The sequence below is a fragment of the Vipera berus genome (genome assembly GCF_964194415.1).
Source record: "Vipera berus genome assembly, chromosome: 12".
NCBI lineage: Eukaryota > Metazoa > Chordata > Lepidosauria > Squamata > Viperidae > Vipera > Vipera berus.
In genome coordinates, this window is record NC_138215.1 from 17,275,332 (window position 1) to 17,301,136 (window position 25,805).

Here is a 25,805-nt window from a genome sequence, read left to right on the forward strand (position 1 = left end):
CCCTAGAGAAAAGGATTATGAAAGATCAGATCCAACAAACCAGGACTCGTATGAGGAAAATAGGGAAATTGGGTGACCCATCTTGCTATTTCTTCTACAGCCTGATTTCTTAGGTCAACCCCCAACCGTTTTATCCAGCCATCATGATCATACATAAAGGGCACACACATCATTGTCACATCACAACAGAGAGGAAAAGAAGAAGATACGAAGGAGGACAAAGTGGAATTTATGGGCTCAAAGAATCCACAACTAGTAAAAGACTGACCAATCAACACTCCAAAAACTATCCACCATGGGCATCAATATGGCACTGCACAACTGCCAGAAGAGAAGAGGAAGGGGTGGGTGGGAAGAAGAACTGATAATAATAATAATAATAATAAAAAATAAAAAAATAAAAAAAATAAAGCAGAGATATAGAAAGATCAACGTCAAGTTCATGCAACAAGATTACAACTGGCCACATGGCGTCATCGGAGAGATCGATGACAACATGAGTGAAGTCACTTACAGTTTCAGATAATTTGGAAGGGAGAGTTTTGTGTTTGGACCTCCCATAACAGCTAGAGGGTTGCTAGGCAACTGTGGGGTCATCCTTGGAGCTATGATTGGCCTGGTCTGGTTAGAGATACACAGTAGTGGGTGGGTCGGAGGAAACAAAAATATAAAGGGAAAAAAATGAATTGGTTTGATAGAGTTCCCAGGTTGTGTTACTGTTTCTTCTGGTGGTTCCGCTTCCACTTTAGAACTATTTCAGAAAGTTCCCCCACCCAGCTGTCCATCCCGGATCCCTTTCATGGAACTGGTTCAGTCCAAACAGAGCTAAAAAAAAAGTGTGGGGGGGAGACCAGACAGTCTTCTGCAGAGAAGTCTACGGAGATTCTCAGTCCTCTAGATCGTAGTTTGTCCCAAAGGTGCTTTTTCAAAAGGCATCTGAACTTTCTTGTTTTTTTGCTTGAAGACGTTTCGCTTCTCATCCAAGAAGCTTCTTCAGCTCTGACTGAATCCTTCCATTCTCCACCCTTCCGTCACAACTGAAGAAGCTTCTTGGATGATAAGCGAAATGTCTTTAAGGGAGAATGAAGTTCAGTTGCCTTTTTAAAAAAGCACTTTTGGGATAGTCTTCTGGTTGAGCATCTAGTCCCAATCCTCTCTCCAGGGTGGATGATCCTGCATTTCTGTTTCAAGTAGGACAAATTAAATTTGCATTTCTACCAACGAATCAGCAAATACAGGGTGATATCATCTGCTAAGCTTGTAAGCCGCCCTGAGTCTTTGGAGAAGGGCGGGATATAAATGGAATTAAAATAAAAAATAAAAAAAATGTATACTTGAATTCTTTTCTTTTTTTGTATGGGATGATTTCATTTTTTTAGCAATGGGTAGGTAGACTTCCTAACTCCGTTTTCTAGCTGAAGGCAGAAATGTTATCTTAGGAAAGCAGAAGATAGGATAACTGATTCCAGAACATGTCCCCCAGAAATTAAAATAACGTGTCAATAAGAGACATCAGCATTTCTTCTAATAAGTTGATTTCTTTGCTTTTTTAAAACTTCCTTTCCATAATTTTAGAAAGCTGATAGAAGCCTGACAAATTATTTTTTTGGTTTTTCACTTTGGAATCTTTTTTTTTTACCCTCCTTGTTCTTCTTCAAATTCCTAATTTGGTTTGGAACCATGGAACTCAAAATGGAATAAATTGTCAAAAAAAGTCCTTATGGCATATAACCAAGTGATGCATTTAGAAGAACTGTGTCCCAGACTGAAATATAAACGGGATGGTTAAAAAAGCAATTCCCTGAAGAAAGAAGAAAGAAAGAAAGAAAGAAAGAAAGAAAGAAAGAAAGAAAGAAAGAAAGAAAGAAAGAAAGAAGAAAGAGAAAGAAAGAAAGAGAAAGAAAGAAAGAAAGAAAGAAAGAAAGAAAGAAAGAAAGAAAGAAAGAAAGAAGTGAAACTATGTGATTGCTCATCTCAATTCAGTAATATAACTCTAGGGAAGGCATATGTAAATTATCCTGAGCAATTCTAAATTGAATTGTAAATGTATTTTTCCAATCATAAATATGATACTTCTACTGTATTAACAACATCTAGGACTGGACTTTTGGTAAGCCTTCTTGACTGCTTTTCTACTGACTCCTATTGTGGTGAGGTTTCTTTGGCCAAAGTACTGTAAGTAGAAGTTTGTCAATTGAAGAGAATATTTGTAGTTCAAGGTGGAAGTGTGGGGTCCTTGGTGCTCTCTGAGCTTGGTGGTTTTCTTTCAGACATTTCATTACCCAACTAGGTAACATCATCAGTTCTAGAAGGGAATGAGGGAGGAGGAGGAGGAGGAGGAGGAGGAGGAGTACTGTAAGGTCTTTGGTGGTCTCTGAGCTTGGTGGTTTTCTTTCAGACATTTCATTACCCAGCTAGGTAACATCATCAGTTCTAGAAGAGAATGAGGGAGGAGGAGGAGGAGGAGGAGGAGGAGGAGGAGGAGGAGGAGAGGTCCTTGGTGTTCTCTGAGCTTGGTGGTTTTCTTTCAGGCATTTCATTACCCAACTAGGTAACATCATCAGTGTACAGAAGATGTTACCTAGTTGGGTAATGAACTGTCTGAAAAAACCCCTCCACCAAGCTCAGAGAGCATCAAAGACCCCACAAGTAAGGGGTTGGTTACACCTCCCTCCTTTTACCATGTTTTATAATGGCTTTCTTGCATGAGCTTATTGGCAACCAACGGCTCATCCTATCCAAGAATAACCAAGAACAGAGCTGCTCTCTACACTTCCAAACTATTGTTTGGTACATATTGGCATTCAACATTTTCCAAACCATAAAAATGAATGCTGAGCTGAGAAGACTGCCTTCTCGGTCAACTCTACCGAGTTCGTCTAGCGAAACTAGGATTGGAAGCAAACTCATGAACTTGTTTGCAAGTCACTCAAAGGAAAACAAAATGATTTCTCTGGAGATTTTGTTGCTCTCTGAGCTGAGTTGTTTGCTTGTGATCAAACATTCAAGCTCAGAGTGCACCAGGAACCCCAGAGTTCAACCCTTGAGCTACAAATCTATCCCTTTGTTGCTCGAAATCGCAATGTTGGCTGCCTGAAGCCAACTATCTATTTTGAACCCCCAGATTCCCTGAGCTGGAAGTAGTATCAGTTGGACTCTGAGGATGTTACAAGGAAGGGAGATTTTCCTTTCCTTCCATCATCTCCCTAGATCAGAGGTCCCCAGCCTTTTGGGCACCAGGGACCGGTTCCGTGGAGAGAGGTTTTTCTGTGGACTGGAAAATGTGTGATTTCATGTGCTGCCTGCATCCCACGGATGGGGCTTTGCTTGTTTGTGCGGACTGGTTGCTGGCATGCCGCAGCCCAGTACCGGTCCATGGACCGGGGGTTGGGGCCCCCTGCCCTGAATCAGATAGATTTTCTACATCTATCCCACATGATTTGAAAGCCTTTGCACTTCGTCAAACCAAGTTCCTTCCAATCCTGGAGTAGATTATAGTAGATTATAGTAGGTTTGGAGAAGTGGGAGGTGGGGAGAGAAGGCACAAGCCCCTTTCCGTGGAGTCTCCACCTCACTGAATGGTTTCCAATGGCCCTTCAGAAATTGAAGAGGTTGTTACAGTGACAAGACAATGAGCAGCGTGGTGGCCTACTGATGAAGATGCTCGCTTCTCACTCAGAAGGTTGAGAGTTCAATCCTAGGCAGAGGCAGATGTTTCTCTCCTAGGGCGCAAAGGACAAATATCTGCTGCGAACTCCGCATAGGCATCAGGAAGGGCATCCGGCTAGTAAATGCTCAGCTCCATCCAGTCGCCCAGACTCTATCCTGAATTAAGGGATTGCAGGGTCATAAAAAAGGAGGTGTAGTGACAAGACTTTAAAGGCTGGGCTTCTTTTTGACAGATCTACAATCAGTGCATCTATATCAGATTTCAACTGTACGAATTGAGAGGAAGTCTCTTTTCTCCTCCTTTTATTTGACCTGGTATTTCACTAAGTGGGGGTTCAAGAAAAGGGGCACTTGGGAGAGAAGCAGAGCAATGGAGTAGTTGAGGGAAGTGAGGTTGTCAATGCACAAAAGGTGTATCTTTATCCCGGTGCCCATATATTATGCATTTGCACATCTATGTGCATGTTAAAAGTAGAACTAAATGTTCCCTCAAACTGAGCTTCTCCTGATGATGACCTGTATTCCATTAGGTTCCTGGCAACAGTATGGAAATATTTCTTACCAACCTCTTTCCATGATGGTGTCCTTAACATTCCCATCCAGTTCTGGAATTTCTCACCCAAGTAACCAAGTCTAAATTTTGCTCAATTTGAGGGTAAGTTCTTCTAGTGCTGCCCCTCAACTGGACATCTATATCAAGCTGATTCCTCACTTGTGCTCATTAAAATACATCATTATAGTTTTCCTCAGTAAATTACTCCAAAACATTTCTCCCTATAAGTGTCTAACTTTTCAGCAGTGATAACTGGACTAACAAAGCGATCACTTTCTTCTTTACCATACTGCAGTGTTTCTCAGCCTTGGCAGGTTTAAAACACCTGGACTTCAACTCCCAGAATTCTATGCTGGCTGGGGAATTCTGGGAGTTGAAGTCCACCTGTCTTAAACTTCCCAAGGTTGAGAAACACTGCCCTACTGTGTTAAGCATATTCAGGAATTATGCTAGAGTAAGAATCAGTGTTGTCTCCCAGTACATATTGGAGGCCTGGGGCTGTCTCATATGAGCTGAGCCCAGAGGTGCTGAATAAAACTGGATGAGAAAAGGGAGTACTTTGTTACCCAACGGGTCATCAAATGATGGAATTTAGTCCCATAAAATTGGTGATGGCAATCGACTTGGATGAATTTTCAAAGCATTGAAGAGATTCATGGAGGAGAAGGATATTGATGACCACTAATCATGATGGCATTGTATTCCCAACCATATCGGAGATAGTTATGGGCTTGAGTATCAATAGTAGAAGGATATTTTCTTACTCATTTCTTCCTGGAGGATTTCCCAGTGGCATTTGCTAGGTCAACAGAAAATGGAGTATGATAAACCTTTGATCTCACCCAGAAAGTTCTTCTTGGACTTCTATCTTTCTACAGGCACTTGCACGCACGTGGGCAGATCCTCTCTTCCTCTCTTTTGCAAACACACACTCACATGTTTCCGCTTAGAAAGGACTCCTCTTTCTATGTAACTCACCAAAGAGCAAATTAAGCGAACTTCGTCTATAAAGTACCCTGTGAGATATTTCCCACCATGATATAGTTTGGCTCAAACTGCCAAACTCCTCGAGTTCCTCCACCTTAAACTGGACACCCGTTTCATGGTTCTCCACTCTGCTGGTTTCTCTTTGGGGCAAAGTTTCCAATCAGGCCTTCACTTCCCCAAAGGATAGTGGGAACTAGCAAACTGCAATGATGCCCCAAATGACTTGCCCGTGGTGACCTCAGCTTGCCACCCTTACCTACACGTGTCCCAATGCACCTTGACCCAGGTACGTAAGTCAAGTCATTGCATCAGGATGGCCTGGCTTTCATTATTGCCAGTCGCTATGGACACCCATAATTAAGAAGTTGGTCATTCTGCCCCCTTTTTATCTGGGAAGGAAAGGCAGATTTCTGCCATTGTCTTCCTGAGCTTGGTTACCTGGCAGAAGCATCACCTGCCAATGCCTTACCTGTTTTCCGAGCCGGGGTGAACAGGGATCAGTAGGGTCGATTTGCATCTTTTGGCCTCTTTAATTGGACCTTTAGCCTCTTCATGCCGATCTGGAAGCCGTTCATGGCTTGAATGGCTGCCTGGGCACTAGTTGGATTGTCAAAACTGACGAAACCTGGGAAGGGAGCCACCAGCCAAAGAGGTGAGTGATGGGGTGATGGGGTTGGCAAAGGATTAGAAGAGGCAAATGAGAGAAGGCACACTCCTTGGCTTTTTGTTCCATAAGTTGAACTGTGTAGGAGAAGTAATGGCAGAACTTGGAGGTGGAGTTAAAAGGGGTGTGTGTGTCAGCCTAGAATCTCTACATAGTGGTAAAGGTAAAGGTTCCCCCGCACATGTGTGCTAGTCGTTTCCGACTCTAGGGGCCAGTGCTCATCTCCGTTTCAAAGCCGCAGAGCCAGCGCTTGTCCGAGGACGTCTCCGTGGTCATATGGCCGGCATGACTAGACGCCAAAGGCGCACGGATCGCTGTTACCTTCCCACCGTAGTGGTCCCTATTTTTCTACTTGCATTTTTACGTGCTTTCAAACTGCTAGGTTGGCAGAAGCTGGGATGAGTGACAGGCGCTCACTCTGTTACGCGGCACTCGGGATTCGACCCGCCAAACTGCCGACCATCTGATCGACAAGCTCAGCGTCCTAACCCACTGAGCCACTGTGTCCCTAGATAGTGACAAGTAGACTAAGTCTAACTGCCCTTCAATTCCATGGACCTTTATCTAACTCCAAGGAGGTGGATATTAATCTTCTCAATTGGTTAGCACCTGGTTGCATAAAGGTCTACCGGATTTCAACTATGGCTGTTTGAATTTTGTGCTCAGAAGACGATAATCTCAACACTGGTACTGGAAATTTGGTATTGTTTAAAGAAACCAGTAAAGAAATAAAAACTCGAGCAAAATACTAGCCTGGAAGTTGTGTAGTGTAGCAGCCCTAGGAGTCACCCTCATGCCCCAGATGCCTTCTAGGAAATTCCAAAATTAATTGCTTTCGCACATCTTTGCTGGCTGAAATTTTTAATGGCTGAAATCTGAGAAGTTGGCCAAATCTCACAAGATATTGCTCTTTTCACATGGGACCTTACAAGATTCCAGGATGAAAATGCCACTATCTGGCAAGAGATTTTCATACAAGGTTGGATGAAGTTATTGCGCTGAGATTACCAGCCTATTTATTTAGGAAATTAATTCAGAGAGTAATTTATCTCTGATCTCCGTTCTAGACTCAAGTCTGGGTGCCTTGGACTTAGGTCAAAGTCTCGGTCTGTTCATCTGCTTCTTTCTCTAATTTCTAACTTGGACTGTAAATTCTACTGGACTATTTCTTGGGTCTTGTGAATATTCAACTTTAATCCGCATTTTGACCACTAGCATGTCCTTTGCTGACATTTCGCCTTTTGGCCTAACTTGTCTCAAAGCATTCCTAGTTGAAAGCAAAAGCAGCTGATAAGGGAACATTGAAGTAAGCCTGTTGGAACTTACCAAAGCATTTACTTTGGTTGGTGGCACGATCAACAAAGACTTTGGCAGAGATGACGCTGCCAAAAGGAAGGAACATCTGCATGAGTTCTGCATCGCCAAACTCTTGGGGCAGGTGATAAATGAAGAGGTTACAGCCTTCAGGACCTAGGATGGCGACGTAGGGTACACCAAACAGGGGACAAGAAGTTGGGTAAGTGCAAAAAAGGCCAAGTATAAACAACTGTCAACTACCGAGTACTGAACAACTTTCTTGTACGCCGTCGCATTTGAATCCTTAATGCGTTGGGTTTTGTCAATGAGCTTAAAAAGTAATTAATCCCCACCATTGATTTGTTAAGTAAATCTTCCCCTCTCAGATGCCTTCCAAATGTATTGGTTTTCAATTCCCCGAATCCTTAGCTAAAATGGCCAACAGTCATATGGCATAATCTACAATGTTTTCAACCCTGCATGCTCTCCTGAAAGGCAGACTAACTTCTATAACATTTAGATTCTTTTTTTTTAAACTCTTCTCTTGTGTATTTACTATTCTCTTACTGAGACTTTTAGACAGGTCTCTTTCACATTTCTACAAAGCCACCTTGATCTTGACCCCCTCCCCCCAAAAGGAAGTTGCTCAGAAGAAGACCTTGTGGGCCTTGTGGAATGGGCTTCCCCTCCTCCTCCCCAAGACCCAACTTTTGCATTCCTACTCACCTTCTCTCTGTTGCTGGGGGATTATGGGAGTCTGCTGTGGGAAGGCTTGGCTGATTGGTGCATAGGCGGCTGGATATGCTGCTAGAACACAAAAACAGAAGGATCAGGCCCAAGCAAGCATAACACTCTGCTTTCACGGGAGAAGATGCCAAACAAGCAAAGCCGGTTGCCTCTGCCACACACCCCGCTCCCACTTTGCATCACAAGGGACAGAAGCCCAGAAAGGAAAAGACCGGGGGGGGGGGGGAGGAGGAAGGGGGGACAGAGGGCCAAAGCAATGTTGACACCTGCATAGTGCTGCATGCCTGCGTAGGCTTGTTGCAAGGGGTCTGCCACGGTGGGACTTTGAGCTGGGAAGAGAAAAGAAGGAAGAAGGTCAAGAATAAGCAGAGTCCATTGGGGAACAGCTGTCAGAGCCACGTGACCAGGGCTCAAAGTTACCAGGAGGGGACCTGATCCTCCTCTTTGACTTGCAAGCCCTGGTAGAGCAACCTGTGGCCATCCAGATGTGGTTGGCGTGCCAGTTCCCATCCTCCTTTCCCCTCTTGGTTTCCCAGTTCACGTAAGTGGGAGATGGCTTTTAGCAACATCTGGAGGAACAGCGGAGCTCATTACCAAGAAGGTCATGATTGATCTTGCCTGCATAACTGGAACAACCCCAGTGTCCTGTTGGGCAGGTTTACAGTCCGCAGTACCAGTAGTTCAACCAACGGACTCAGCCAAAATTTAATTAAGGGAAGCCCTAGTACCGCCATCTTAAACCTTACCTTTGCAACATCTGAACTGCATTTTGGGGATGCTGGAAACTTGGAATGAGCTGTTAGTAGTTTGCAGGAACTGGAATTTGAGGCTGTACCTAGTACCTGGTTTCAGATTCCACTTCCTGCAAACCGTGAATTGCCACCCTTTATGGATGGTACAAAATAAGCAGCTTATAAGCTTCTGTCTCTAGCTGTGTTTCTCAAACTGGGTCCCTTTAAGACCTGTGGATTTCAATTCCCAGAATTCCCCAGCCAGCACCTGCTGGCTGGGGGATTCTGGGAGTTGAAGTCCACAGGTCTTAAAAGTGGCCAGCTTTGAGAAACACTGCTCTGTAGTCTTTTTTGTGCAAGAATGACCTCCTCATTCTTACTTTAACTCTCTGTGCTCATGAAGTTATCCATGTCTTCTTCCCAGGCCAACTTTGCAGAGCCTTATTCGTTATTGCAAGACTCCCAGCAACCACGAAACCCCCTGGCTAATGCATCAAGTCACTCTCCCCTGGGCAGTTGCTGAAAGTCCTCCACCTACAACTACAATTGGGATCAGAACTTCCATCACTAAGTGAGGTGCTTGTTAAGTAAGCTGTGCCCATGTCTCTGTCTCTGTCTCTGTCTCTGTCTCTGTCTCTGTCTCTCTGTCTCTGTCTCTGTCTCTGTCTCTGTCTCTGTCTCTGTCTCTCTCTCTCTCTCTCTCTCTCTCTCTCTCTCTCTCTCTTTCTCTCTCTCTTTTTGGCCATGGTCCTTCAGCAAATCTTCATGGACATGAGGTGACGCACAGGGTGGTTAAAGGAATCCAGCTTCCCCTATTGTTGGAAAGGTCACAAACTGCAAATCACAAGGCAGGTTTTCTATCCTAAAGGAGGACAGGTGATAGTCCCTGTAATGAAAACATCACAAGGCAGGGTGTGGGCTCAGTGGCTGTATGGGGCTGAGATCTGGGGTGGGAACGAAACGAGTCGCAGGGCTGAGAGAGGATATTTTTCCTCTGCTTTGGCACAGATGGCTACGCTCAGAACTGCCTCCATTGACGACCCTTTCTCTGTCCCAAATCTTACCTGGGTATGGATGGATCCCATTGGTGTAAATGGTTTCCGATGCTGGCTGTCCATTAGTCTGTGGTGGGAGAGGGCTAAACCCATTGACACCAATGGGTGTAGCTATGCTGGGGACTGGAGCTGTGCTGATCCCTGGAGGTGTGCTTGTACCTGAAGCACCCAGAAGAGAGAAGGCAAAGAGAGGCAGAGAAATTAAGACTGAGCCGGAAAGGGGAAGGAAGCATGAATATGGCTAAGATGGTTTGCTTCCCGCTGTATCTCTGGAAATCTTGTGGAATGAATAAGCAAATTGGAAGATCTTCTAGTCCAACCCTCTGCTCAAGCAGGAAGCCATTTCAGATAAATTGTTGTCCAATCTCTTCTTAAAAACTTCCACTGTCGGAGCATTCACCACTTCTGGAGGCAGGTTGTTCCACTGGTTAATTGTTCTAACTGTCAGGAAGTTTCTCCTTAGTTCTAGGTTGCTTCTCTCCTTGACTAGTTTTCATCCGTTGCTTCTTGTCTTGCCTTCAGCTGCTTTGGAGAATAGCTTGGCTCCCTTTTCTTTGTGGCAGCCCCTCAAATATTGGAACATTGCTAGTATATCACCCCTCATCCTTCTTTTCATTAAACTAGACATGTCCAGTTCCTGCAACCGTTCTTTGTACGGCGGACATTTGTTGGCTTGTTCATTACTTTTGGAGACCACCCAACTTCAAAGTGACTCTAGGTGGCTTATAGTTTAAAACCATGTTTCTCATCCTTGGCAACTCCTAGAAGTGTGGGCTTCAACTTCCAGCTTTGCTGGCTGGCAACTTCTGGGAGCTGAAATCCATACGTCTTAGAATCACCGAGCTTGAGAAACAGGGTCATAAAACAAAGCCAAACAAAAGCAATCCAGAAAGAAGATAAAACATCTGGATAACAGTGTCCTAATTAACAGAACACCAATAGGGCCCCAAAAGGCCTGGAGATGTTTTTAAGGACCAGCTTTAGGTTGAGGGTCACATGGATTTTGGTGGATGGGGGAGCCATGGCTGTGCAGTGGTTAGAAGGCAGCATTGCAGGCTAACTCTGCCCACAGTCCGGAGTTCAATCCTGACCAGCTCAAGGTTAATTCAGCCTTCCATCCTTCTGAGATCAGTCAAATGAGGACCCAGATTGTTGGCCTCAAGATGCTGACATTGTAAACCACTCAGAGGGGCTTGTAAAGCACTGTGAAGCAGTGTATTATTACTGCTAGTGCTATTGCTATCAATCCAGAGGTCAAATCCTACAGCAGGACTTAGTGTTTACGAAACCAGCACACATGTGCTACTGTGCTGAAATTGGGGAGGGGCAATGTCTTTACATCAACATTGAGTTCTTCCTTTTCTAGCAACAATGTCAGGGCTATTTCCTTGTTAAAAATAAAACAGGAGAGCTTCATCAGAGGCTGAGTGGTCCAAGAAGTCCACCTTGGGCAGCCATCTTCCCTAATGGGAAGATGTTGAGGAGGGATCTACCGTGGAGGAAGCTCTGAGGCTTATCAGACTTCCATCTGGCTTTTCCTCCTGGCTACCCCAAGAAGACCATGTAAGGAACGTCCGTACCTGATGAGGGTGTCATGGAAGCCGCCACCAAGCCGCTCACATTGAAGGCAGCCATCTGCTGCATCTGTGCTGCCGCGATGGCTGCCATGGGGTTGAGGCAACTTCCTTGTGCAGCAGCCATGAGCGCTGCCTGCTGCTGCATTATCTTAAGGAAAGAAGACACACAGGGGGAGAGAAGGAGGGAAGGAGAACAACCAGGGAGAGAAAGTGGAGGACAGGAGAAAAGGAAGAGGGGAAGAAGGACAACGTTAGTATGGACTTCACTGATGAAGATTGGTCTTCTTTTTCTAGTCAGGAACAACTTCTAAGGAAGTGGAGGCTGGCCTGTTGGCCTTCTTGAGGAAGTTCTAGTCCTATGAAGACTAGCTTCGTAGGAACATCAAAATGATGCCAACAACCTTGACACAGCCTCTCTCTTCAACGTCTATAGAGATTCTCAATCACCCAGGTCATGGTTGTCCCAAAAGGCTAGGTTGACCCTTAGTTTTTTTCCTTGAAGATGTGTCACTTCTCATCCAACAAACCTTTTCCAGTTCTGAAGCAACTGAAGAAGCTTCTTGGATGGGAAGTGAATTGTCTTCAAGGAAAAATCTAAGGAAGTCTAGTCGCCTTTAGAAAAACACCTGTGAGATGACTTCTTTCATCAACCCTCACAGTGAGCCATGTAAGAAAGTCCATCCTAACCAGTGATTGGTGCTAAGGCCAGGCTGGAGAACCAGACTTGCTCCAGATATTCCAGAATGTCTGGCATCTCTGTTTTCTAGCTGTGCTGTCTAGGGCTGATGGGAATTGGAGTGGAGAACAGAGGAAGGTCACCTCATCTTCCCATCTTGTGGTCTAGTTCCTTCTAAAACCATCACAGCTAAGGTGAGATTTGAACCAACTTTTCCAGCCTTTTTGTGATTCAAAGCATAGATGGTTGTTCTATCTCCAGCAGAAGACCATTGGTGTTTGTCTCCTTCCAGTTAGCAACGCAGCAGCTTGCATTGCCCAGGGGAGGGCAGTGCTCATCACTGTCCTTCCCAGCAAGGATGTGTGGCAACTCTGATGATAAAAAAAAGTCTCCTTCCAGCTGAGCTGATGGGTTGGGGGGAATCTCCCATACAACAACTCTCCAGATCTGTTCTGCTTAACTTTTCGAGACTTAGTCCAAATCATCTAGCTCCAACAGTCCCTCCCGTCAGGTCAAGGAGAAAGAATGGAGAACCAGAAAGTCTTGGTTCATTCCTCACCCAACTAGCATCTTCTGGCTTGTCCAAATGTTCCTGCTTCACCTTTAGGGGAAATAATGGTGCCCTACAGTCAGGGTAGCCAGCATCTCCTACCGCTTGTGTGTATGCTCCATAGGCTCCAAACTGGATCGTCATGGGATTAAAGATGCCCAGCTGTCCTGCCATCTGATGCATCCGCCGCAGAGTACGTTCCTTGTCTGTGTCGGCAAACTTCACAACTAAGCTGGAGGATGCACCCTAGCAGAGGGAGAAAAGAAGCAGAGGCAGAAACAGAGAGAGTGGGGCAGATTGTATCCATCACTGGCGCGTCGGTTCGAGCTGAGGAGTCCTGCAAATGAATCTTATGGGAAAAGGCAGTTGCAACACAGAGGGAACAAGGCTGAAGATTAGGGTGGCCTGCTAAGTGTCTATGAAGATTCTCAGTCCTCCAGGTCATGGTTGTTGCAAAGACGCTTTTCCAGAAGGCAACTGGACTTTCTTTGTTTTTCTTTGAAGACATTTCACTTCCAGGTCACTTGAGTGTGTGCTGGGTGTGCTGAAAGCAGTTCCAAGAAGGCTCCACACCCATATGCACTACTCAGGTGACCTGAAAGACACAGACAAACCTCCAAGTGGCCTCAACGGCTCTCGGAAAGAATGCAAATGACCAGCTGTCTCCAAGAGATGTAAATCCTTCCATTCCCCACCATCCAGTCAGAGCTGAAGAAGCTTCCTGGATGAGAAGCAAAAGGTCTTCAAAGAAAAGCAAAGAAAGTCCAGTTGCCTCCTGAAAAAGCCCCTTTGGGACATCAGGGCGCCCCCTTTATTTGGGAACTTCCCTTCCTTTGGTATCTGCTAGAGGTAGTTCTTGACTTAAAACCACTCACTTAGCAACTATTCAAAATCACAATGGCACTGAAAAAAGTGACTTATTACTGGTCCTTGCACTTAAAACTGTCACAGCATCCTTCACGGTCATGTGATCACAATTCGGCCTCTTGGTAACCCAGATGTGTTTACGACAGTTGCAGCGTCCCAGGGTGATCACCATTTGTGGCCTTCCTAGCCGACGTCCAATAAGCAATGGGGGAAGCCACCCCATGTGTCACTTAACAACTGATGTGGTTTGCTTAACAACTGTGGGGGAAAGGGTTCTAAAATTGGGTACGACTCTCGTAAGAACCATTGCTTAGCAACGGAAATCCTGCAAATATGTGAAAACATCCCAGACAATGACAATGCAACAAATAAAAATAAAAAATTAAGATACAAACATTAATAAAACCTGCAGCTTTTCTTTTAGGTATGATAGACAAGTCAATTGAAAAACAATTTGGGGTGCTATTCCTTCACGGGGTGATGGCCGCTAGGATTGTACGTGCCAAACACTGGGAAGAAAAAGAGATGTCAACTGTTGAAGAAGGGATTTTGAAATTGACGGAATGAGCAGAGATGGTGAAATAAGCTGCCTTGATTAGAGGTAAGGGACTAGACAGCTGTACAAGAGACCGGAAACCATTTGTGGACTTTCTATGTGCTAAATATAATAAAAGATGGTTAACAGAGGGATTTGAAGATTAGTGTAATGTTTAGCTCAACCTGTTGACTCTTTTTTCTTCTTTTTTCTTTTCTATCTGTCTGTCCATATCTATCTATCTATCTATCTATCTATCTATCTATCTATCTATCTATCTATCTATCTATTTATATCATTATCATCTGTCTATCTATCTATCTATCTATCTATCTATCTATCTATCTATCTATCTATCTATCATGTTTATATCATTAGTCTATCTATCTATCTATAAAGGGGGAGGAGAATTTATTGCTTTTTTTTTCTTCTTTCAGCACTCAGCCAGGGTGGATCCTACATGTAAAATATTGAATTTAGCCGACCACTTTTTCCTCCTTTTTTGTACAGTATTTTTTGTTGTTGTTGTCATCGTTAGGGTTGAATGTATGTTTTTTTTTGTTTCCTTTTGTTGGTTTGTTTTACTGTTCTGTATTTTGTTCTCTATGATGAAACAATAAATTTTATTTTTTTAAAAACACACTACTCAATGGAAATTCTGATCCCTACGGTAGTTGGAAGTCGAGAACAACTGTACCTGTAGCAAATGTCATGCATGTTCTAAACTGGGCCTTTCTGGTCCTGGTCCTACGATTCTACTTTGTCCTTCCTGAAAATGCTGCATTGACGGAGCACAACCGTTTAAGCGGAATGCTTCCTCTCACTGGCTTATAAAAACATGAAGCAAATACACCACGTCGTTGCTACGTCCTACTAAGCTCTCGTGCAAGACTGGTTCCCTGGTAAACAAACCACACTGCGGCTTAGTGCAACATCCTAATGTGCAGATCCAGAGTGGACCATGTTTTCCTGCCGCATCGCTTCACTTTGCGGCACTCCTGTAAACATGCAGACCCCCTCATCCTTGGAAGGAATGGCTTAAGACACGGATGCAAGGTTGTGTTCGTGTTGGGAGGGTCAAAATCCTGGGGCTGGTGAACATCAGAACAATAGAATAACGCAAGAGTTGGAAGGGACCTTGGAGATCTTCTAGTCCAGCCTGCTGCTCAAGCAGGAGACCCTGTACCAGTCAAGACAAGTGGCTGTCCGGTGTCTTCTTAAAAGCCTTCCAAAAGAAAACCTGGTTAATTGCTATCACTGTTAGGAAATTTCTCCTTAGTTCCAGGTTGCTTCTCTCCTTAATTAGTTTCCATCCGTTGCTGCTTTTCCAGCCTTCTGGTGCTTTGGAGAATAGGTTGACCCCCTCTTCTCTGTGGCAGCCCCTCAAATATTGGGACCCTGCTATTATATCACCTCTAATCCTTCTTTTCACTAGATATTTTTCGCCCAGCTTTTACTTGAGAAATGGGCTGCATCTCATCAAGAAAGACTTCTAGACCTACCATTATTCAGTTAACACCCCCCACCCCCCAGCAGCTACTCTTATCTAGCCAACACTGGTTTCTATCTTCTCAGAAAGACCTAAAGTTTCCATCCCTGGTCACCCAACTTTACTGACCACAATAGGTTCTGAAGTCACCTGCCATAGACCCGACATTTGCAATATATAGCCTGATGTGTCCATGGAAACAATTGATGGGAGACTTCTGCTATCTCAACCAGAATTGACTCTCCATGAGTTCCAGCTAACTAGCCTCATTTAAGAAAACAACCCTTATCTTTATTTACAAGGAAGGCGATTGATTTTGTCCCTGTAATGAAACAGCCACAGTCTGTTTGGGGGCCGAGGGAAGCTTGGAGATAAACGTACTAATCCTTGCAACGGCCATTTTCTGAAATGCATTTTTAATCCCAGGATCCAGGTGTGCTATTTTTCCCAAGGCCAGGATCGATTTTTTTTTAAAAAAAATTGGCCTCATTTATACTTAAGTTTCACAACAAAGAGAGTGATCCCGATTACACTTCAGTCACATACTTCACAGTTTACCCTTTCGACCACCTTAAAGTTGGGTTATAATTTTCAGAAGTCTCTCCTGCAGGGCAGTGAGAAGATGCTTGTGGACTTCTGCTTAGAGATGGAGGATGGGTGATTTTCAAAAGGTCTTTTTTTGTGCCTTTGGAAATTTGTCTTCTTTTGATGTCAACAGTCCTTCCTCCCTCCCTCCCTCCCTCCCTCTTTCTTTCTTTCTTTCTTTCTTTCTTTCTTTCTTTCTTTCTTTCTTTCTTTCTTTCTTTCTTTCTTTCTTTCTTTCTTTCTTTCTTTCTTTCTTTCTTTCTTTCTTTCTTTCTTTCTTTCTTTCTTTCTTTCTTTCTTTCTTTCTTTCTTTCTTTCTTTCTTTCTTTCTTTCTTTTCCTTCCTTCCTTCCCTTTCTTTCTTTTTCTTTTTCTTTCTCTCCCTCCATCCCTCCACATCTACCTCCTTTCTTCCTTTCTTCCGTCCCTCCTCCCTCCAAACTCTTTGTTCCCCTCCAAACTCTTCTGGGGCCATTGGACCTCATTGTCAGCCCAACCTCCTTGTAACTGCTGATCGGTTCAATCCTCTTTTATAATCACCACAACTCCTGGGGCCATCCTGCTCCCTCCTTCTCCCTCCCCCTCTCATTTAGAACTATGACCTTCATTGTTAATTAAATGGCAGTTTTCTCAAGCCGGTGATTCAATTACCTGCTGACACCTGCTTGGAGAACACAGCTGCTGATCGGAATAAACAGCAAAGAGTTATTTTTTGCAACAAGTGACTTGATCCCCAGGAATCTGATCCAATCACTGAGGTGATAAATTAGCAGCCAATGGAACAAAAGGGGAGAAAATGTGTGTTTGGGTGAGAGAGAGAAGGTGAGGAGAAGGAAGGAAGGAAGGAAGGAAAGGGAGGGAGGGAGGAAAGGAAAGAAGAAGGTAGGAAGGAAGGAAGTAGGTAGGTAGATAGGTAGAGGGGAAGGAAGGAAATGTACCGTTAATTTCCTTTTCATGAACTGAATGGGATTTTGACTTGCAGTAAGAGCCAGATGCCTGGCAAACCTTTCATATGCTTAATTTAATATGTGGGGCCATTATTAAATAGGTGGAAAGCGATCGTATTAAGATAATATAATTGTAATTCTGTATAACTTTAATTCAATGCAGATGAAATCAAATGGATTCTAGGCTTTGGTTGGGCTCTTCCTGCTTTTGGGATTGTGGCCTTTCCTGCACAGATAGTTCTCAACCGACATTTGTTTAGCGATCGTTCAAAGTTACGACAACGCTGGGAAAAGTGTCTTACAAGCAGTCTTCACACTTACGACCGTCTCAGCATCCCCACGGTCATCTGATCAAAATCCGGGTGCTTGGTAACTGGCATGTGTTTGTGACAGTTGCAGCATGCCAGGGTGGTGTTGATTGCCATTTATGACATTCGCAGCTGCTTCCAGCAAGCATAGTTAATGGGGGAAGCCGGATTTACTTAACAACCGCATTATTTGCTTAATGATCCATTACCAGGGGTAGGGAATCTTGTCTCTTTTATGACTCGTGGACTTCAACTCCCAGAATTCCTGAGCCAGCCATGCTGAGGGGAAAGGGAGAGGTTTCCAAACTGAGCCACGCTGGCTCAGGAATTCTGGGAGTTGAAGTCCACGAGTCATAAAAGAGACAAGGTTGCCTACCCCTGCATTAGGCAGATGAAAAGTTTGCCCGGTATCTGGTCTTATTGCATGTCAAAATGCCATTTCGGAGCTGGAAAAGGTGATAAAATTGGACAGGAGGACTTGTTTTTCCAACTGCCTTGCTAAACTATAGAAATTCTGATCTCGACAGTGATCGTAAGTCGAGAATTATCTGTATGACAGAGTGGCTAACGGTGCCTTGCACCTTTCCCTTTTGTGTGCATAAAATCATACAAGAACGGTTGCAGGGTTTGGGTTTGGCTAGTCTAGAGAAAAGGACGAGGGGTGACATGATAGCCATGTTCCAATATTTGAGGGGCTGCCACAAAGAAGGGGTGTGTGTGTGTCAACCTATTCTCCAAAGCACAGGACAAGAAGCAACGGATGGAAACTAATCAAGGCGAGAAGCAACCTAGAGCTCAGGAGAAACCTCCTGACAGTTAGAACAACTAACCAGTGGAACAACCTGCCTCCAGAAGTTGTGGGTGCTTCATCACTGGAGGTTTTTAAGAAGAGATCGGACAGCTATTTGCCTGAAATGGTACAGGGTTTCCTGCCTGAGCAGGGGGTTGGACTAGAAGACCTCCAAGGTCCCTTACAGCTCCATTCTGATTCTGATTCCTCCCTCTGGATGTAGGTTTTGGCCCACACTTACCGGCATGGTCTGACTCCCGTGGAGAGTGCTAATGGCAGCTTGAGCTTCTGCGTGGCTTCCGTATTTGACAAAGGCACATCCTAGATGGAGGGAAAAAGTTCGATTCCGTTCAATGCAGTTCAGGTTTGAATCCAGTTTGAAAGAAAGCCTAAAGAACCACCATTATTATTATTATTAGTTTTTGCATCCCTAGCAACGTTAACTCCCTTATAACGATTGGAGCAGGAGAAGAGGGCTTCATTGATAACTGTTTTTAGTAACAAGCAGCACCTTTGATTGATGTTTTTAGTTCCTTGGAAGTAACAAAGCAAGAATGAGGATTCCCATAGTAAGATTCTGATAAGAACCAGTTCAGACTAGCCAGAGACAAGAACTCACCCGATGTGGTTGTCAGTTGAAAGCTACTTGTAACCTGAAAACTCATTATCAAGTGGCAAAGACACCTCCTGAATATGCAACTGGGCATTAACAAGATGATGCTAAGACTATTATGGGATGCTATGAACTGTTACATGGTACAAGGTTGGATACCCCTGGTCTACACAATCCACTACAGCAAAGAACTTGTGAACTTCAACTCCCAGAATTCTCCAGACAACATTGATGGCTGGAATATTGGGAGAATTGAAGTCCACAGGTGTTAAAGTTGTCAAGGTTGGACACCCCTGGTGCAGATCTTGGCCATTCAGTGGTCCAGTGTATCATGCAAACCCAGAAATGGGCTCAAATCCATAAATGGATTAAACACAGTTGATCAGCTGGATGCAGGTTGGATACATCTTTAGACATCCCATCGATAACCATCGACCTTCTAGACTGGTTCTCCGTGCCTGCTGTGTAGACTCCCCGTTGACGTATGTATGGATTCTAATCTCTTACCTTCTTTCCATTTTAGACCCACCCTCCCATTTCATCTGCCCCTCACCTTTACTGGCTCCATCGGGGCCTCGGAGGATGGTGCATTCTTCAATCTGTCCAAAGGGTTCAAAGAGTCGCCGGACGTCGTCCTCACTTTGTTGTTTCCCCAACATGCCTACAAAGAGCTTCCTGTCTTCTAAAAACAAGCCACCTCTCATTAGTCAGAGTCACAGAAAAATGCAATGATCAGAGTCCCTAAGTAAGGAGAAATTTTCTGAGCGCGAGAACAATTAATCAGTGGAACAGTTTGCCTCCTGGAGTTGTGGGTGTCAAGAAGAGATCGGACAACTATTTGACCCTATTGGTATAAGCTCTTCTGCCTTGAGCAGGTGGTTGGTGTTGTGATTCAGGGTCAGCCTGTGGGTTCGGCAGTTGGGTCGGATGACTCAGAGGAGGAGGAGGGGGGTGTTGAAGAGCTTGCTGATGAGAGCCCTTAGCCAGGCCCCTCCCACCTGGTCACGACGGAGACCCAGCTGTGTGAGCCTGACAGCGTGGATGAAGATGACCCACAGCTGGCCCTGTTCAAGGACGCCCAACACAGGAGGCAGTCAATCAGGAGTAAACAGAGGAAGGCAATGGGGCACCTCGGAAGGAGGCAGAGAGAAGCCACACCCTAAACTGTATAAAAGGGGAATGCGTGGGAGGGCTGGTTTGCTGAAGGCAACCGCTTGTAAAGCTCCTGTTTCTTGGTTCGTGTCTTGTTTGTTTTTGTATCAATAAATTTGGCAGGCTTAATTCCAGCCTCTTGCCTTCTTGCAAAAGGGGTTGTCCCTGCCTTTTCTGCAGGGCCGGTAGCAGGCTGGTACAGAACAGTTGGACTAGAAGACATCTGAGGTGCCTCCTGACTCGTGGACTTCAACTCCCAGAATTCCTGAGCCAGCATGTCTCAGCTTGGAAACCTCTCCCTTTCCCCTCAGCGTGGATGGCTCAGGAATTCTGGGAGTTGAAGTCCACGAGTCATAAAAGAGCCAAGGTTGCCTACCCCTGCCTTAGGATTCTAGGTTCTATGTAAAATAGCAACAGGTAGAGCACTGAGGTCACATTTGGAATTGTGTCAGATAGCACGATGGAGCAATGATAAATAGGACAGAGACACACGGGCAGATCTGAAGGTTATGGGAAGCCTGTCTCCATAGTGTGTGCGCGGCAGAGGAAGAGACTATTAAATAAAGTAACAAGCTCCTATGTGGTTATGATTGACTTCCTCAATAACCTACCCTTTCTGGCTTTCTCAAGGGTCATAAATAACCAAAACCTCATTGGAGCTGCTGTAAATAATGACCCGTTCATGATTATTGCCAGCATCTGTCTCTTCTCCCGCTCCCCGCCAGCCTTAGGCTTTAATGGCATTTGACACAAGAGATAAGGTGGCTTTCTCGCAGCCAGGGAAATAAATAAATAACAGCCCAGCCCGGCGGATGCTTTGTCCGTGGAGAGGGTGAGAAAATTAGTTAAGGGATCAGGTTTCATCCATCCTCTCCTTAAATATAAAGCCGCTCTCTTCGAAACCAGAGTGAGCCACAGTAACAACGATTGCCTCTTCTTGGAGCGTGGGCTAGCATCAAATTCCTTGACCCGCTTTCTTGCAGGAATTTGTGGGAGGAGAGGTTAAAAACCTAAAACAGGGTCTGCACCCCCCTGCTTTTAATGCCCGGTCCATGCAAAAAAAAAAAAAGGAGGGGGGGACTGCAATCGCACACTTTCAAATCCCTCCTAGAATTTTTCACACCCATATGCACCATCCCGAGTTGTCCTGCTTTCTTGGGGAGGCTGGGCCAACTTGCTTAGTTAGTCTGAACTTTAGTTTGTTTCTACGCGGCTTAATGAATTGTGCAAATGCAGTCCAATTGCTTGAGGTTGCATGCCTGAAGCTTGGATTTAAACAACAAATGTATCACGTGGGCTCATATAAAACACACGGCCTTCAAAAAGAGTGATACACGTGTCATGGGGTATCACGTAAATGCTGCCTGTGTAGACTTGTGCTTCGATGCCTGATGTCAAATGCTACAACTACTGCTCACCATCCAGAGTCACTTCTCATGAAATGGGCCGCTATTGCCAAGCGCAGAAAATCAGGAAATCCAGGCAGTTCCAAAGAATATAAGGGCTTATTGCAAGCTTAAGCTCTCCACAAGAATCTGAAATACTAACAATCAAAGCAAGTTGGCAGCAAATAAGAGTCCATGTAATTCAAGGTGGGCTGGATTTAGATCTCTTGTGAGCATGAAGGGATTCCAGACTTATGACGCATTTGACCCCTCCCTCCCTCCCTCAAACACAGCCTGGTCATGTCCTCAAGCTATATAGATTTGTTGAATGGATGAATAAAGAAAATACAACGTGCTTACTTGCATCAGGCATCGAGACACAAATGCATGAAGGCAGTGTGGTGGGATTCAAATACCTGAACAACTGGTTCTCTTATTGGATGCAGGCCTGGGCCTCCGAGGCCTAGAATGGACTTCCGGAAGTGGCATCCATGTACTTCTGGTGGGTCGTTCTAGGCCTGGGAGGCCTCCTCCAGACCTCCAAGGCCTAGACTGCACTTCCAGAAGCAGTGTGCATTCAGCTGGTTCTCTGAACACAGGAAAATTTAGCTACTGGTTCTGCCAAACTGGTGCGAACTGGCTGAATCCCACCACTGCATGAATTTTTTTTTAATGAAGGCAACGTTTGCATGACAATGTCATCATCCGTGTATTAACAGCATTGTGGCTTTGGGAAGTGCTTAAATGTGGCCTGGCAAATTTTAATCTGCCCCTTCTTGTCCCCAGCCCTGTGAAATATCCCGCAGAGGCCTAGATCAGAAACTAGAAAGAATACAAGTTGTGTGAATGGACATGCAACCTATAGTCTCTTCTCAGCATAGAGATGGTTACTACCAGGAGATGATCTGTTCAGTCAGCTACTCTGGGACTCTCTGCTCACAGCAGCTTCACGACCACGCTGCTGTTCTTTTTCAGGAATCTCTATTTTTAAAACACACAAGTTGGGCAGTGCCTCAGTCAAGCTACTTTGAAATGGACAGTAATCCTTTGAGCAGCTCTTCAAACAGATCTCAGTCTATTGTTACACTGAATGTATCCCACGCTCCCCCCCATTTCATATGTCCCTTTCTTAATCTGTGCCGGCTTTCTCTTTTTCAGCACGAATAACTGTTGATTCCTGAGTGGACAAAGCCAACTCAAGAAGATTCTATCAGCTGCCAGGGGAAGCTTTTGAGCTGCCAGCTCTAGGGTTTTATTTCGATGGATGGAGTGGTTTGACTTCTTCCCTGCCTTTCTTACTTATATTGTTGTACTGCATTTATATATTGCATTTAGAAACCAAGGAACCACATTTCTTCCAAGCAGAGTTCATCATTATTCTCATTTTAGTTTCATGCCTATAACTCTGCATGAAAAGCCAGGCTCAAAAGTTAGAATTATACTATTATACTCCAGGGAATGGACCCTGGAGGTCTCTTAGTCCAACTCCTTGTTCAAGGCAGGAGACCTTATAGTATCCTGGTCAAATGGTGGTCCACTGTATTTTGGAAAACCTCCAGGGATGAAGCACTCATTGCTCCATTGCTTCATAGAACTTATTGTCAGGAAATTCCTCCTTGTTTTCAGGTTGTTTCCACCTATTACTCCTTGTCCTGCCCTCAGGTGCTTTGAAGAATAAGTCAATCCCCTCTTCCCTGTGATAGTCCCTCAAGTACTGGAAGACAGTTATCATGTCCCCCCAAAACTGGTTCCAAACGACTGGTTCAAAATCTTCAACTAATCTGAATGAGGATTTCATCCAAAATTTCTCTTCTTAGTCTAATGCAGACATGTCAAACACAAGGCCTGGGGGCCGGATGCGGCCCGCGAAGTGGTTTCATGTGGCCCGTGAAGCCATCCTGGAAACAGTGAGGGAATGGCCCCCACTGCCTTGGCCCTGGCCCAGAGACCCTCCTTCTGCCAGAGACCCTCAGATCTGTCCCACTCCTGCCCAGGCCCCCATAGGCACCCTTGATGCCAGTGATGTAGAGTTGGCCACGCCCACCCAGTAGGCCATACGCACTCTAGCCATGCCCACCCAGTAGGCCACACCCACCCTGGCCACACCCACCTGGCTCCCTGAGGGCAACCGCAGTGCTGATACGGCCCTCCATGAAATTGAGTTTGACACCCCTGGTCTAATGGTATCATCACTGCACCACACTGGCTAATTCCTATGGGCCCTTTCAGAAACACACACACACACACACACACACACACACACATTCTCTTTGAAAATCTTTCCAGAAGGCAAGGATTTGGGCTACTGAACTTCTGGAGCCTTCATTGAGGTTCCTCACTTCTGCATCCACCCTTTGATCTTACCACACCTGCAGAACTAGTTATTCCAGACTGCCCTTGGGGCTAACTAGCTATTACTCCATGAGTTTGACGCTCATGAAACATCTTCCTGATATTTCTCCAGAAAAAAACCCTGCAGGATGGCTCATGTCCAAACATTGGCAACCATGGACTGAAAGATGGAGCGGGTTGTCTCCTTAGAAAGGATATTTTTTTTCCCGCTCCTTCTCCAAAGAACCTAGCCAAAACTACTATCTTGTTCTAGCCATTGATTTTTAATCCCTCACCAATTACATTCTGTAAGTGGGTAATTTATTTCCTTGTTCCCTCTGGGACACCTGGAGCTTTTGCTGGCACTAGCTGAGTTGTGTTTAATAACTACATCTCTTTTGGAATAGATTATTTACCCTGCATCAGGACCTAGGAATAAAAGACCAATCCTTACGTACATTCGACTGTAGGCAGAACCCTGGGGAATAAGGTGCAGTGACCGGAAAGGAGGGAGAAATTTCAGATGAGAAGTCCACCAAGATACACCTTGGATACATGCCATGCAAGTAGCAAGAATAGCCGAGAATCTGTGACTCTCCACTTGTTGATCAAAACGATAACTCCCAGGAGTTCCAACCAGCTCAGCTGCAATTGAACAATGCCCAGAATTGTATTTAGAAAGATCTAGAGCAGGGGTGTCCAAAGTTGGCAACTTTTAAGACTTGTGGACTTCAGCTCTCAAGAGTGGCTGGCTGAGGAATTCTGGGAGTTGAAATCCACAAGTCTTCAAGTGGCCAACGTCGGACACCCCTGATCTACAGGCCAAGAAATTCCTCATATCTGCAGTTGAAGTCTAGAGAACAGAGCTAAGAGATGATTTTCTGCAGAAAGAGGTTGAACCTCAGTCCAAAAGAGGAGATGGTTGCAAATAGACCTTGGATGTGTAATTGAGAGGTCTTCTACTTTGAGATTTGGTAAATCCCCCTCCTCATTATCAAGCAAACAGGGAGATGTTTGGAACAGTGGACAGGCTGTGCTAACTCACCTCCAACCAGCTGTCCCAAATCTTAAATAGCCACCCATGTACTACGCCAATGCAACACAACATCCTAGTTGTAATGCAGTTTGTGAAGGCCAGCGCCAGCTAAAGAACTGGCAGCTGAGATTTCACATTGTTGCGTGTATATAACACTACTGCTAATAATATCATCAAAAAACAACTGTCTCTCCTCAGGAAGGACTCAATAGGTGGATAAAAATGCCAAATCCGATTTAAACATCTGGCTGCATGTGTGACCACCTATCACCGTCATAATATCAACGATAATCCTTCAACAGATCCATGCAGAATCAGGGCAAATTTGCATTTCCTTTTGCTAACACTGATTGCTTTGTTCTAATTGAAAATGGAAATGAACTTACCCAGCATTTGGAAGGCTGTTATTTTTGGCAAGGAGGAAAGAATTGTTTCCTCAAATCGAGCGTAAGGTAGTGGCATTTATTTAAGTAGACAGCTTAGGGGAGGCATTAATAATTCACCCTCCTCATGATTTGCGATGTTGAGAATTTCCTATCGGTTCTCCAAGACCTGAAGCTTCTGGCAAAACTTGAATCCGGCTGTAAATGCTGCTACGGTATTTGAGATTCCAATTTGTTTTTTTAAATTCAAGCACATTCCCCTAGAGGGCGCTAGTCAGCCACGAACAGCAATTCCAAAGGCTTAAGAGGCTGGGTGTCACTGTGCGCTAAGCCTAGATGTTACGCCCAAAGTATCCTGGCCAAATTACAGCAAACCAAGATGGGATTTGGTTCAGGTGTGCCGAGGATGCCTAGTTGTTTTTACCATCAATTCTCCATTCTCATGCAAATCTCTATTGGAATATAATGTGGACCTGCACATATTTCTAGATATTGAACAAAATAAATAAATTAATGCAACCACCAAATGTTCTTAGGTAAACGGTAAATCTCTCACCCTCTTGGATCCAAGGCTAATGTGTAGCTTTGGTGGTGAAATCTTTAAAGCTGCGCTTCCAGAAATGGGTGGGGTCAGGAAAAAAAAAGCTAAATATCATTTAAATGTGATTAAAATTCAGTGATTCTGCGTGCCCGGTGAGTGGACAGAGGTCTTAAGAGTTCAGCTTTTAGGTCCTTAAATGCCTGGAAAGTTGAAAGATCAAACTGTCTGTGCCGCAACAAGAGCTATCGGTCAGTTCTTTCTTACCTCCATGTTTGCTTTTTGTTACAATTGCATCCAAAATGGGGAGAGGAGGCAGCAGACACTGCTCAGGGCTCAACC

General features: G+C 44.7%; 1 protein-coding gene across 17 annotated transcripts in view; it reads right to left on the bottom strand.

The window, feature by feature from the left end:
• Nucleotides 1–5,706: 5,706 nt before the first annotated feature.
• CELF6 (CUGBP Elav-like family member 6) overlaps nt 5,707–25,805 on the bottom strand; it is a gene marked incomplete at both ends in the record, with an annotated part of 109,445 nt that continues 89,346 nt past the window's right edge. Inside the window, 9 exons of one of the 17 annotated variants that reach the window (XM_081337757.1) lie at nt 5,707–5,834; nt 7,200–7,343; nt 7,896–7,976; nt 8,183–8,245; nt 9,712–9,861; nt 11,283–11,427; nt 12,608–12,751; nt 18,267–18,346; nt 19,192–19,320. In XM_081337757.1, coding sequence (XP_081193883.1) covers nt 5,707–5,834; nt 7,200–7,343; nt 7,896–7,976; nt 8,183–8,245; nt 9,712–9,861; nt 11,283–11,427; nt 12,608–12,751; nt 18,267–18,346; nt 19,192–19,320 — 1,064 coding nt within the window. Of the gene's footprint in view, nt 5,835–7,199; nt 7,344–7,895; nt 7,977–8,182; nt 8,246–9,711; nt 9,862–11,282; nt 11,428–12,607; nt 12,752–18,266; nt 18,347–19,191; nt 19,338–25,805 lie in introns of all 17 variants that reach the window. The other 16 variants (XM_081337758.1, XM_081337771.1, XM_081337759.1 and 13 more) reach the window with 16 other exon arrangements.